This window comes from Amphiura filiformis, chromosome 11, assembly GCF_039555335.1.
Source record: "Amphiura filiformis chromosome 11, Afil_fr2py, whole genome shotgun sequence".
NCBI lineage: Eukaryota > Metazoa > Echinodermata > Ophiuroidea > Amphilepidida > Amphiuridae > Amphiura > Amphiura filiformis.
This window is the reverse complement of record NC_092638.1, coordinates 41,050,620-41,064,393: the sequence shown is the minus strand read 5'-3', so window position 1 is coordinate 41,064,393 and position 13,774 is coordinate 41,050,620. Positions and strand designations below refer to the sequence as shown.

At 40.1% G+C, this 13,774-nt stretch overlaps 2 protein-coding genes across 2 annotated transcripts; both read right to left on the bottom strand.

Annotated features, from left to right (window-relative positions):
* Positions 1 to 487: 487 nt before the first annotated feature.
* On the bottom strand, positions 488 to 1,057 carry LOC140163685 (uncharacterized protein F54H12.2-like). The gene has a single exon (XM_072187001.1). It carries the CDS (start codon positions 1,055 to 1,057, stop codon positions 488 to 490), a length of 570 nt encoding a protein of 189 aa, XP_072043102.1.
* A 14-nt stretch (positions 1,058 to 1,071) lies between these two features.
* Positions 1,072 to 1,788, bottom strand: LOC140163684 (uncharacterized). Its single transcript, XM_072186999.1, has one exon. It carries the CDS (start codon positions 1,786 to 1,788, stop codon positions 1,072 to 1,074), a length of 717 nt encoding a protein of 238 aa, XP_072043100.1.
* Between the last annotated feature and the right edge of the window lie 11,986 nt (positions 1,789 to 13,774).

Genomic DNA, 13,774 nt, shown 5'->3' with positions numbered 1-13,774 from the left:
TCGGCATCGTACTTTTCGTTGATAAATTCATTAACCAGTATATCGTTGAGCTCGGGGTCTTTGTAAAACATTCGAGCAATTTCTCGCGTGTCGTAACCGCGACAACGATGATAGAGGTAAAATAGGCAAAATTGTCCGCAGATGGTACTGTAATCTCCTTGAAGTCTTTTGACGTTATGTTCGTAATTCTCTACGTTACGTTTTTAAAAAAGTCTCAAATTCAAAAGAAAATGTTTGGGAGCGTTTCCGTAAGAGTCGAAAAAATCGTTCGTTTTCGAAGTAAAAAGCGACCCAATGTTTCCCGGGTTCCTGACTGGTATCCGTGTTAACGATGTACGCTCGAGGAAAAGGTTTCTCGATCTTATCCCTGGGTAGAACATTCGCGAATATGTCGCGTATGATAGGATCAGATTTGACGCATCGAAGCAGATCTACCGTATCCATCTTGATGGTCGTAATCGATGACGATGCTGCGAGATTTGGTGATTTACAGCATGGAATCCCACTCGGCGTAGACGATCAGGTTGACCGTGTTAGGAAGGGGTACTTGAAACTGTAATTCGAGACGAACCGATCCGTTGCGTAAAATATTGAGGTGAGCGTCGTCCGAAGCGTCCGGCGATAGATCAAAGGCGAACAGAGTGTATCCGCCGGCGTAGTCTTCTCTGGCTATCTGTACGCCTCGGTCCTTGTGCGGGTTGCTTGTGCCTTGAAACAATGTCTGATAAGCCATTATATGTCCTTGAAGGTTAGGTTGAGCGTCGGCTTCTTCGAAACACGGTCTGAGGGGTTTCCACGGAATGGTTTCTCCGTTGCAGTGTAGGGCGAGGTAGGTTAAGTTGAAATGTTTGAAGAAATACGGGTTCTTGGCGTACGCTCCGTTGTAGGCAGTATTATCCACGAGTCCAAAGATGATGCGTCTGGGTATCTGTCCCGTAAACAAGCTTTCGCGGACGAATGAGAGATTACCTTGCTGGATCGAGAAGCTCTTGACGTCTACACGACGAATAGGGTACTTGGAGGTGACTCCGCGTTCCAACTCTTTGGCGTGAGACATGGTCAATGTAGGATTCAGAGAGTGGCGTCCATGATCTGTACTTTATACGCGGGTTGTTGAATTTGAGGTCTGATACCCCTGAGTAGGCAGAATTCATTTTTGCTCCTGTGAAGTTTGAGTTTGAGGTCTACGCCTCCCAATAGAAACTTTTCCTGACAGAAAATGTCCGAGTGAATCATCCCGACCATATCCACGACTCGACTATTATGGGTAAACTGGGCACGTTTCTTAAGTCCTACGTTAGCTTCATCGCCCGTTAGCGCGGGATTGCAGATGTCCATTTTGTAAGGGGTATCTTTGTAGAAGAGCGCCGATGTCAAGTGCGATTTCGTAGCGTCCGATCCGTAGGTGAGCAGAGTTTCTATCATGGCGCGATAGGCGTAGGTGTTGGAAGCGACGCTGACCATTCTATCGTTCAAGTGGACGTCCACCTGATTGAACATCGAATGCAAAAACAGGTTCGTTGGTCCGACCGGTGCGTCTTGCGGTATATCGGCTCCATCGGGCAACGTGATTTTTGCTCTGATATACAGTTGAGTTTGCGATAGATCCAAGTAACCATCCGGTGATTCAGGTACCGTAAATTCCAACGGTCCGTCTGACGTCACGGTGTTCAACGGTTTATATTCGAGAAATTGACTGCTTAGAATATCGGTCTGAGTCGGTGGAACGCTGAATAAATCCGTTTCCGTTTTGGAACAGGGACAAGAGTGATTACTGACGAGAGACATTTTGGTGTAACGTAGACTTAACGGTCGAAGATATCCAGAGGTCTTTTCGCTCGCTTAACTCGCGATGAAATGACCGATTTCCTGGTCGTCTTTCGCTTTATACCTTTTTGAACGGGTTGTTTAGACGTTCGACGTTGTTTCCTCTTCTTTTTTACGGTCGTTTTCTTGGTTGAAAGAACATTTCGTACCGTTTCCAGACCGCGTTGTCTAGCGGTGGTTCTTAATTTCTGACCGCTCAATACGTCTTGACCCACGCGCCGTTGATTCCCGTTCTAAGGGCTTCTTTACCCAACGGCCGCTCTGAACATTCCGGAGAGAATACTTCCTAACCCGTACCCCCTTTGCATTCGGGATCCCCTAAAAACTGGGAAATCTCCGCGACTCGTCTGGACGTAACCTCCTTGTTGTCTGCCAACCATGATGATAATGACGTATATATCGTAACGTTTTACCTTTTAAAGAATCCCGTTTTGACGGCTCTGAAACAGAGTCTGACGATGATCTTGCCGCGCTGAAATAAAATCTTCTCGCCCGTGTCTTGTCTGACACTCATGGTGATGGTATCGAAACGTTTCATCTTTACCTTGACGAAATGAGGGGATTGGTAAGTACGCGTAACGACTTCCACGCCGTCGCGTTTATCGATGTGAACGTAACGCAAGAGGGGCACGAACGCGTCCCCCACGATCTGATCTTCGACGATATCGGTGTAGAGGTATAGAGAGTACAGCCCTCCGTTTAGATCCATGGGTAAATCCGCCTCGGTAGTTTTGTCGATCAGAGTGTCCCTTTTCGTAAATCCGAGGATGGACAGGAGCTGTCGATGTAATTCGATAAAGGCGTTGTTTTGAAGTCTCACCTTGACCTTTTGAGTGTTTTTATTCAAAGTTATTTTCACGTTCTCTTTTCCGAGATCGTCCATGAGCTCGTGTATGGTCAGGGATAACTCTTTCAGGTTTTGGTAATAACCCTGAGGAATGGTAAACATTTTGAGGTTACTTCCCGTCCCATCTCCGCTGTAGACTACGTTGTTGAAAGGTTCGACGATATTGTAGAACGAGTGAGGGAAGGAAATTTCGGTCAGAGCGACTTCCCAATCACCGGACAGATCAATAGGTTTGAATAACTTGGTGGTGAAATCGTTCAGAGTATTGTCGGGGTAATAATCGAAGGAACTATTACTAGGTAACGTAACGTAAAATTCTCCAGCGTCGACCGCCATGATCGGATGTTGAACTACGAGTGATGATTGGAGACTGTTACGTACGAGTATTATACGGAATCTTCCAGATCCACGACCCAACTGTTAAACTTGTCGGGCCAACCTAACCATTTGACGAAATATTCGGTAACGCCTTGACGTTTTCGCTTTCTGATTACTTTCTCCACTTTAAACAGACCGTCTTTGTCCTTGGTGACTTTTTGAATCTCCCGGCCGTAGAAGAAGGTGCCTTCGATTTCTTCGTCGTTGAAATCTTTCAACACGTACACCGGTATTCGTCTATCGATCCTCTTCGCCACCACGAACAGTTCCTCGGACCATTGAGGTAGATATCCTTTTCTAAAAGGAAGTTTTTCGACGGAGATGCGTACCAGGTCGCCGGACTCGAGGAGATTCTGCTTTTTCGTTTTTCTCGAACGTTTATATTTTACGTACAATGTCTTCCATACGGCGCTTTCGTTGTCTTTAGTCACGCGGGACTTCATTTGATGGAGCGGTGGTAGCTGGTGTTGTAACCGTGGACCGCGTCTTGCAAGATGCGATGGTATTCGGAACTGTTCGTTCTCGTAAAGTATCTGAAAATGCGACCTTTTAAAGTTCGATTAAACCTTTCCACGATAGACGCTTTGGTATCGGGGTTCTGAGTGGTAAAGAAATGGATATTTTTATCTTTCAAGAGCTTTAGCACGTCTTTGTTTAGAAATTCTTTCCCTTTATCGCTCTGTAACTGGGTAGGCTGCCTTTCTTCCTCGAAAATATTTTTCAACGCCGATGCGACGGTAGGTCCTTTCTTGTCCTTCAAGGGTCGCGCCCAGGCAAATTTCGAAAACACGTCGATGCAGGTGAGGACGAATTTATATCCTCGATTATATTTGGCCAGTTTCTGAAATTCTATCGGATCGATCTGCCACGTTTGATCGATACCGTCAGAGAAATAAATATTTCTGGGAAATCGCCTCCTACTCGGTTTATGCAGAGTGTAGGCGTCTTGGGTAAGAAGCCAATTCTCGATATCGCGTCTAGTCAGTCGAAACTCGCCTTCTCGTCGAAACTCGCCCGTACATGATGTACTTTTTCATACCATGTAGGCCTATACTGCTGCATATTTTTTTGAGATCGGCGTTTCTTGTCATTTTAATACCAAACAAGGAGGTAGCCAGCCTCATAATTGCTCTTGGTGGGCTAGATTATGTAAATCTCCTCTAAATAGATGTTTTGCTCCTCCACTTCTTTTTCCATTTACATCAGGCTGTATTATCTTCTCTTTACTCCATTAGTATATCCTAATCTTAGCTTTCCACATACTCTACCAGACCCACTGTTATCATGTTATAATCAGGAGCGGATCCAGGGTTTGAAAGAAAAGTGGCCGAAAGACCAATCATGAAAAAGTTTCCTCCCAAATTTTACGGCAAATGTGACTTATCATGTCTATGGGCCATTCTGGAGAACCTGAGAGGTACCCTCCTCCTCAGAGTAAAGACATTTTGCACAAATTTGGTCAAAATCAAAGTTTTCAGGAGGGGCGGGCCCCACCCAGAGCTCTCACGAATTCCTTCTTGCCTATAAAAATCCAAAACCGGGTTGTGATAATTTAGAGCATAACAAAGGTATCACAATAATTAAGACAAACAGTGGAACACAGATTGAGGAGGTCCCAGATTTCAAGTACCTAGGGGCGTGGATGAAGAGCTCAGAAAAGGATGTAAAAATACGAAAAGCAGCAGCCTGGAGAGCTTGTAACAGAATGGCCAAGATCTGAAAGTCATCGCTCTCAGCAAGATTCAAACAGCGCCTATTTACAGCAACAGTGGAATCGGTACTGCTCTATAATGGGCGTGAGGCATGGACAGTCACTTCCAAACTGTCAAAAGAGCTGGGTGGCTGCTATACCAGACTGTTGAGGTCAATGCGCAATGTCCACTGGAAACAACATATTATGACAAACAAAGAGCTTCCAAAGTTATCAGACAAGATCAGAGAAAGAAGGACTCGGTTTGCTGGTCACTGCTATAGAAACAAGACAGAACCTGTATCTCAATTGGTCCACTGGATTCCGAAGCTGTTATGGATATTTCAAGTTTCTTGCCTGGACAACTGTACACATTATTTGTTGTTTAAAGCAATAAGAGTGTAAAAATAATTAAAGGAATTGTTTTAGTTGGATCTTCTTTTTAAAAAATATGTCAACCTTTTCCAACTCGAACTCTGTGGAGCAAGCGCGACGCCATGGCCGATCATAGTGTATAATTGTGAATCTTATGTAGTCAAACCCCACTTAATTCTTTGACTGGTCTAGATCCGCCCCACCCCATCCCGTTCAACGTTTTGCTAACAACAGCGTTTGTAATATCCTTCCGGGACCATTCCATTTCCCCTAACACAATGTACAATAACCCATGAAAAACATATAAACGCGCAGTTTCATTTAGGCAAAAAACAAAAGCTGCGAACGCCAACAATATTATTCACATCTTGTGAGAGTCACTACATGTAAGTATCAATTGCACTGACTTAAACATAGCGCAGCAGATTTATCAGTGGACTTCGGTTGTATATATAAATGCGCATATATAAATGCGCACGTGACATCTACAAGTCGCCATACCGTATTAAACGATATAAGGTACCCGGATGTACATAAACTCCCCGTGCAAAAGTATGGGGGAAAATGACAGGTCGCAAGGAAAATTGCTTTTGCAAAATAGTGGCATTGATTGCAAAGGGTAAAATAACTTGACCCGAAAGATAAACTCTTTATTAACGTTTTCCATCACGGAAAAAAAAATTAACTACGGAAAAGCTAGATATAGCTGATTTACAAACTTATATTTCATAATTTCCGTGCTAAATGGGCGTGCCAATTGGCCATATCTATGACGTAGTGCTGGTTTCATACTATCATGCTGCTTGCCGCCGAGCGGCGTGGCACACGCACATTGTAGACAAACAGACACAATCAAGACTTGTGAATGGCTGAACAGTCATGCCTCTTGTCGCAACGGCATGAAAGTATGAAAGGGGACATGATTGGCTTTAAGGTCAGAACTGTGCAGGCGGCGGATGACATGATCGAGCCGGCAACTTGTGAAACCGCCCGGCCGTATGACATTTTCCAATATAGTCGGTTAATTTTGTGGGGTTCATTATCGAACCCCAACGGTTTTAGCTTGTATTTATATTATTTATCAACATAGGCCTATTTGTTTGTGATATTTCAAGCGTTTTAAAATTTCAAAATAATCCCATTCAATTACACGGTTGACGATGAAAATTTACTGAATTTAGAGAATGCAATGCGGCCACCACCTGGAACTGTGTCGCAATTTCAGTGATTGACAGTGAGGTAACACGAACATGGCACTGGCCATCTGGTCACGTGCGCATTTATATATGCGCATTTATATATACAACCGAAGTCCACTGTTTATACGAACCATTGCAATAAAGGAGGATGAAAATATACTTCAAGTATCCATATCCACATCGACACATCTTGTAGAATAGTAAATACTGGTCCTGCAGTCTCTTCTATTTGCCGTTCCTATCACCTTTTCATGATTGATATAAGTAAGAATTCTGCTTAGTCCTTTTCAATCGTTAGTGTTTATCATTCATATAGATCGTCAAAAAAACCACGACGATATATGATTCTATTTCCAGGGTCTATGCTTCTGCATGCAGTTGGACCTAAACGTGTAGTAGCAAACAGCCTGACTCTGAATGAATGGTTGACAGAAAATGACTAGCGGTAATAGTATATTTCAATGCAAATAAATGAAGTGAGGGTACCTGAGTTCGCCCTTGACAATGATTACTTAATCCCCGGGAGTTAATCTTGTTCCATGTACCTTTTAAAATGTCCAGTTAAGGCCCGGTCACACTATGACGAATAGGGGTGAACGGCAAGCGACGTTAAGGCCCGGTCACACTATGACGAATAGGGGTGAACGGCAAGCGACGTTAAGCTGCGAATTGCAATTTTGAATTTACCGTCACTCACCGTGTGCTGCCGTTAGTTGTCGCTGACGAATCCGTTAAGGCCCGGTCACACTGTGACGAATAGGGGTGAACGGCAAGCGACGTTAAGCTGCGAATTGCAATTTTGAATTTACCGCCACTCATCGTGGGTTGCCGTTAATTGTCGCTGACGAATCCGTCAGCGACCGCAGACGGCCGAAATTATTCGTCGGGAAATTTTCAACATGTTGAAAATTTTGTGACGACAAAAAGGTAGTTGTGATTCCGTTCAAATTTCGTTGGAGACCGCAACCCTCATTTCTTTGACGTTTCCATACCATGCGAAGCCCTCTCTAGTCGTTTTGAGGTCGTCACAATTTCGTTGGTAGTCGTTGTCAACGACCATTGACGAATAAACAACGGCAAGCGACGTCACATCTCGAACCCTGACGACACGTTGCGGCAAGCAACGATCTTGGTGCGACAGTGACTTTTTGTCCGGAGAGTGACGGATATTGTTTGCGAGTATCGTTTGCGAGTACCTGCGGCATTGAAACGGTGGTGTGCGATGGGTTACGATTTTTAAACGATGGTCAACGATTTTAAACTTTTTGTGCGATTCATGAAATAGATATATATGCATTTGTAGGATTGTAGAAATTAATCAAGTCTTTTTTATGGTCGTTGACAACGACTACCAACGAAATTGTGACGACCTCAAAACGACTAGAGACGGCTTCGCACGGTATGGAAACGTCAAAGAAATGAGGGTTGCGGTCTCCAACGAAATTTGAAAGGAATCACAACTAACTTTTTGTCGTCACAAAATTTTCAACATGTTGAAAATTTCCCGACGAATAATTTCGGCCGTCTGCGGTCGCTAACGGATTCTCAGCGACAACTAACGGCAACTCACGATGAGTGACTGTAAATTCTAATCAAGTCTTTTTGTGCGATGTTTGACGTTTTATTGACGTCAGTTCGATTTCAATAGACTACCCGGCACGATGCAATTTTAAAGTTCATATAAAAAGAAAATAATATCAATAATAATCAAAAATATTAATATTTCTGATTATTATTGATATTGTTATTGATATTGATGTTAATATTTGTGATTATTATTGATACTGATATTAACATTTTTATTATTATAGATATTGATGATAATATTTTTTGATAATTATTGATATATTGATATTGATATAATAATTTTAATTATTATTAATATTGATTTTAATATTTTGATTCCTATTGATATTGATATTAATTTTTGATATGTGTAGTATTTGTTATTATTATTGATATTGATATTAATATCTTTGATTATAATAATTGATATTTATGTTAATATTTTATTATTGATATATTATTGATATAGATATTAATAGTTTGGATTATTATTGATATTAATTTTTACTATTTTTGATTATTATTGATATGTGTAATATTTATAGTTTGGATTATTATTGATATCGATTTTACCATTTTTGATTATTGTTGATATTGATGTTAATATTTTTGATTATTATTGATATTGATATTTTTGAGTGGATGATCAGAACGTTGTGAAGAGTGGGAACGCCAAAGGGGACTATACGACCCGCACACACACAGGCTTTGATGTCGGCTGCTGAGTCACGTCATCATCACCGCAATCCACCGTCAGCTGCAGTTCCTTGCCGCAAGCAAATCCGCTGCCAGCCGTCTGACCTCGTTGCTTGTTGTCGGGCTCCGTCAAGACTTCGTCACTCACCGCCCAGACAACGTCCGGTTTTGGTCGCTAGTCTCCGTTTCCTGCCGCAGCCTTTCGTCCCTTGCCGTCGTGTTGTCGTTAAAGGTCGTTCCCACTCGTCAGCGAATCTTGTTTTTCCTCTTTTTGTCGTCGCTTTGCCGTCAACATTTTGTGATTTTCACGTTCGTCACCTTTCGTTGCTTATCGTCCGTCATAGTGTGACCGGGCCTTTAGCGACCGCAGACGGCCGCAATTATTCGTCGCGTTCGTCGGCAAATTTTCAACATGTTGAAAATTTTGTGACGGCAAAAGAATCAGTTGTGATTCCGTTCAGATTTCGTTGAAGACCGCAACCCTCATTTCTTTGACGTTTCCATAACGTGCGAAGCCGTGTCTAGTCGTTTTGAGGTCGTCACAATTTCGTTGGTAGTCGTTGGTAAACGTCACTTCGATTTCAATAGACTACCCGACACGATGCAATTTTAAAGTTCATATAAAAAGAAAATAATATCAATAATAATCAAAAATATTAATATTTCTGATTATTATTGACATTGTTATTTTTTATTATTATTGATATTGATGATAATATTTTTGATCATTATTGATATATTGATATTGATATAATAGTTTGGATTATTATTAATATTCATTTTCATATTTTGATTATTGATATTTATATTAATTTTTTATATTTTTTTGATATGTGTAATATTTTTTATTATTATTGATATTGATATTAATATCTTTGATTATAATAATTGATATTGATGTTAATATTTTTGATTATTATTGATATAGATATTAAAAGTTTAGATTATTATTTATATTGATTTTACTATTTTTGATTATTATTGATATTTATATTGGTTTTTTTAATATCTTTATCAATAATAATCAAAAATATTACCATCAATATCAATAATAATCAAAAATATTACACATATCAATAATAATATAAAAAAACCAATATAAATATCAATAATAATCAATAAATAGTTTTGATTATTATTGATATGTGTAATATTTTTGAATATTATTGATATGTGTAATATTTTTTGTTATTGGTATCGATATTAATATTTTTGATTATTATTGATATAGATATTAATAGTTTAGATTATTATTGATATTGCTTTTACTATTTTTGATTATTATTGATATTTATATAATTTTTTATTATTATTATTGATATGTGTAATATTTTGATTACTATTGATATTGATGTTGATATTTTTGATTATTATTGAAATAGATATTAATAGTTTGGGTTATTATTGATATTGATTTTACTATTTTTGTTTATTATTGATAGGCCTATGTGTAATATTTTTGATTATTATTGATATTGATGTTAATAATCCTGATTATTATTGATATAGATATTAATAGTTTGGATTGTTATTGATATTGATTTTACTATTTTTGATTATTGTTGATATTGATGTTAATATTTTTTATTATTATTGATATTGATATTTTTGAGTGGATGATCAGAACGTTGTGAAGACTGGGAACGCCAAAGGGGACTATACGACCCGCACACACACAGGCTTTGATGTCGGCTGCTGAATCACGTCATCATCACCGCAATCCACCGTCAGCTGCCGTTCCTTGCCGCAAGTAAATCCGCTGCCAGCCGTCTGACCTCGTTGCTTGTTGTCGGGGTCCGTCGAGACTTCGTCACTCATCGCCCAGACAACGTCCAGATTTGGTCGCTAGTCTCCGTTTCCTGCCGCAGCCTTTCGTCCCTTGCCGTCGTATTGTCGCTAAAGGTCGTTCCCACTCGTCACCAAATCTTGTTTTTCCTCTTTTTGTCGTCGCTTTGCCGTCAACATTTTGTGATTTTCACGTTCGTCACCTTTCGTTGCTTATCGTCCGTTATAGTGTGACCGGGCCTTTAAGCTGCGAATTGCAATTTTGAATTTACCGTCACTCATCGTGTGTTGCCGTTAGTTGTCGCTGACGAATCCGTTAGCGACCGCAGACGGCCGAAATTATTCGTCGCGTTCGTCGGCAAATTTTCAACATGTTGAAAATGTTGTGACGGCAGAAGTAGTAGTTGTGATTCCGTTCCGATTTCGTTGGAGACCGCAACCCTCATTTCTTTGACGTTTCCATGCCGTACGAAGCCGTCTTTAGTCGTTTTGAGGTCGTCACAATTTCGTTGGTAGTCGTTGTCAACGACAATTGACGAAAAAACAACGGCAAGTAACGTCACATCTCGATCTCTGACGACACATTGTGGTAAGTAAACGAAATTGTAACGATCTTGGTGCGACAGTGACTTACGAATTTTGGCCGGAGGGTGACGGATGTTGACTTTTGATCGTGGGTCGATTGCGAGTACCTGCGGCATTGAAACGGTGGTCTGCGATGGGTTACGATCTTTAAACAATGGTCCACGATTTTAACCCTTTTGTGCGATTTTTGACATTTTTTGACGTTATTGATTTCAATAGACTGTCCGGCACGAATATTTTTGATTATTATTGATATTGATTTAATAGTTTGGATTATTATTGATATTGATTTTAATATTTTGATTATTATTGATATTTATATTATTTTTTAAAATTATTATTGATATTTTAATTTTCATCATTATTGATATTCTTATTAATACCTTTGATTATAATAATTGATATTGATGTTAATATTTTTGATTATTATTGATATAGATATTAATAGTTTAGATTATTATTGACATTGATTTTACTATTTTTGATTATTATTGATATTTATATTATTTTTTTAAATTATTATTGATATGTGTAATATTTTGATTATTATTGATATTGATGTTAATATTTTTGATTATCATTGATATAGATATTAATAATTTGGATTATTATTGATATTGATTTTAATATTGTTGATTATTGTTGATATTGATGTTAATATTTTTGATTATCATTGATATTTTTGAGTGGATGATCAGAACGTTGTGAAGAGTGGAACGCCAAAGTGGACTATACGACCCGCACACACACAGGCTTTGATGTCGGCCGCTGAGTCACGTCATCATCGCCGCAATCCACCGTCAGCTGCCGTTCCTTGCCGCAAGCAAATCCGCTGCCAGCCGTCCGACCTCGTTGCTTGTTGTCGGGCTCCGTCGAGACATCGTCACTCGTCGCCCAGACAACGTCCGGTTTTGGGCGCAAGTCTCCGTTTCCTGCGGCAGCTTTTCGTCCCTTGCCGTCGTGTTGTCGCTGAAGGTCGTTCCCACTCGTCAGCGAATCTCGTTTTTCCTCTTTTTGCCGTCGTTTTGCCGTCAACATTTTGTGATTTTCACGTTCGTCACCTTTCGTTGCTTATCGTCCGTCATAGTGTGACCGGGCCTTTAGTTAAAACCCCCGAGGCAATTAATTACGAGTATGTGCCTGTCGAGAACCGCCTTTAAAAAAAATGTAATCATTTATTTATCGGTAAATTACACAGTAAAAATACATTGAAAAAAGTGGCGGCGCTGTTTAATGAGGCTTTTTATGACCACACTACCCTGTTGCTATCAAAAAGTTATCATGATCGACTTGCAGTTATCCCGACTGCACTGCTGGTCATCCGATCAACAATGTTTGATATATACAAACGCTATTTGGGTTCGGTTGGTATTATTAATAATTATCAGTCAACATTTAAATCAACATTTCCAAAATCAATTACTTACCCAATCTTAGGTCTATGGCAAATTTCAAAACGGGTATAACTTCCACGAGCATTGATAACTGCCTGACGGCGATCATGCATCGAGTCAACCAAGTTCCTGCAAACGTCCACATCAATGTTATCCCATATTTCCTTCACTCTTGAGAAAAGGTCATCTAGTCCTCCACGGGGAATGGCATCTCTTGTTACCGCCATCTCTATATGGTCCCACAAATGTTCAATGGGATTGAGATCCGGTGACTGCGCGGGCCACAACATGACATTGACATTCCAATTAATTCAGAGTGCTGCAAGATCATTAGGGGTTGGGTTATTCAGAAAATCGGTAACTCTTCCTGCGGTATGACATGGTGCGTTATCTTGTTGAAATGTGAAATCGGGTCGAATTAAATGATGAGCTGATGGTAGCATATGATCTTGCAAAATGTCAAGATAAATATGTTGGTCAACATTCCCTTCAATGCGGACACACTCTCCAAGCCCATCTCTACTCATGCATACCCAAATCATGATTCCTCTACCACCATGCTTAACAGTGGTTTGGATGCACTCGTTATTATACTCCTCACCGATGGCTCTTCTAACATATTGGCGGCTCTTGTCATTTTGAAATAGCACAAACCTGCTTTCGTCAGACCACAGGACTCCACTGTTCATGTGTCCAATTTAAATGTTCCCGGGCAAATTCCAGTCGCCGTCTCTTATGATCATCCATTAATTTTGGTTTCCGTCTGGCAATGCGTTCATTGAGTCCTGCTTCGTCCAAACGGTCTTTTACAAGTGATACTGACAGGTGTTGCATGTTACATTCCTGTCTTAATGCTGGCGCAGTCAAAAAACGATTTCGGCGCGAAGTTCGTATCAGCTGCCGATCCTCTTGGTGTTTTTTTTTTTGGCGGTCCAGATTTTGGGCGATTGTCCATTGAGCCATAAATCTCTTTTTTTTTCTCAAATTACATCGAACAGATCCCTCGTCAATATTCGATAATCTTGCAATTTTACGGTTAGATTTCCTTCACTATGATATGCTTCTATCATTCCCTTTTGGTGATCGTTAATTTTTGTCATTTTGAGCCTGATCTGATGTTAAAAATGAACAATATTGGAAGTCGAAATTAAACTATAATGCGCTGCTAGATAGGAAATGCCTGTAGTGAGGCTGCATGATATTAACTGTATGGAAGTTATATCTTTTGGATCGTGGCAAATAACATAATCGCATAAAAATTACTAATCCGTTGTAATCGGAAGATACCTTTATTCCTCTAGTATCACAATTCATAACCTTGATCATTTGTTATGCATCACATGTTTTAAAATACCCCGGGCGTCATCTGTTGTTATGGTGGTCGTCAAAGACTGACGTCATAATTAGCTAATTAAGCACAGCGCCGCCACTT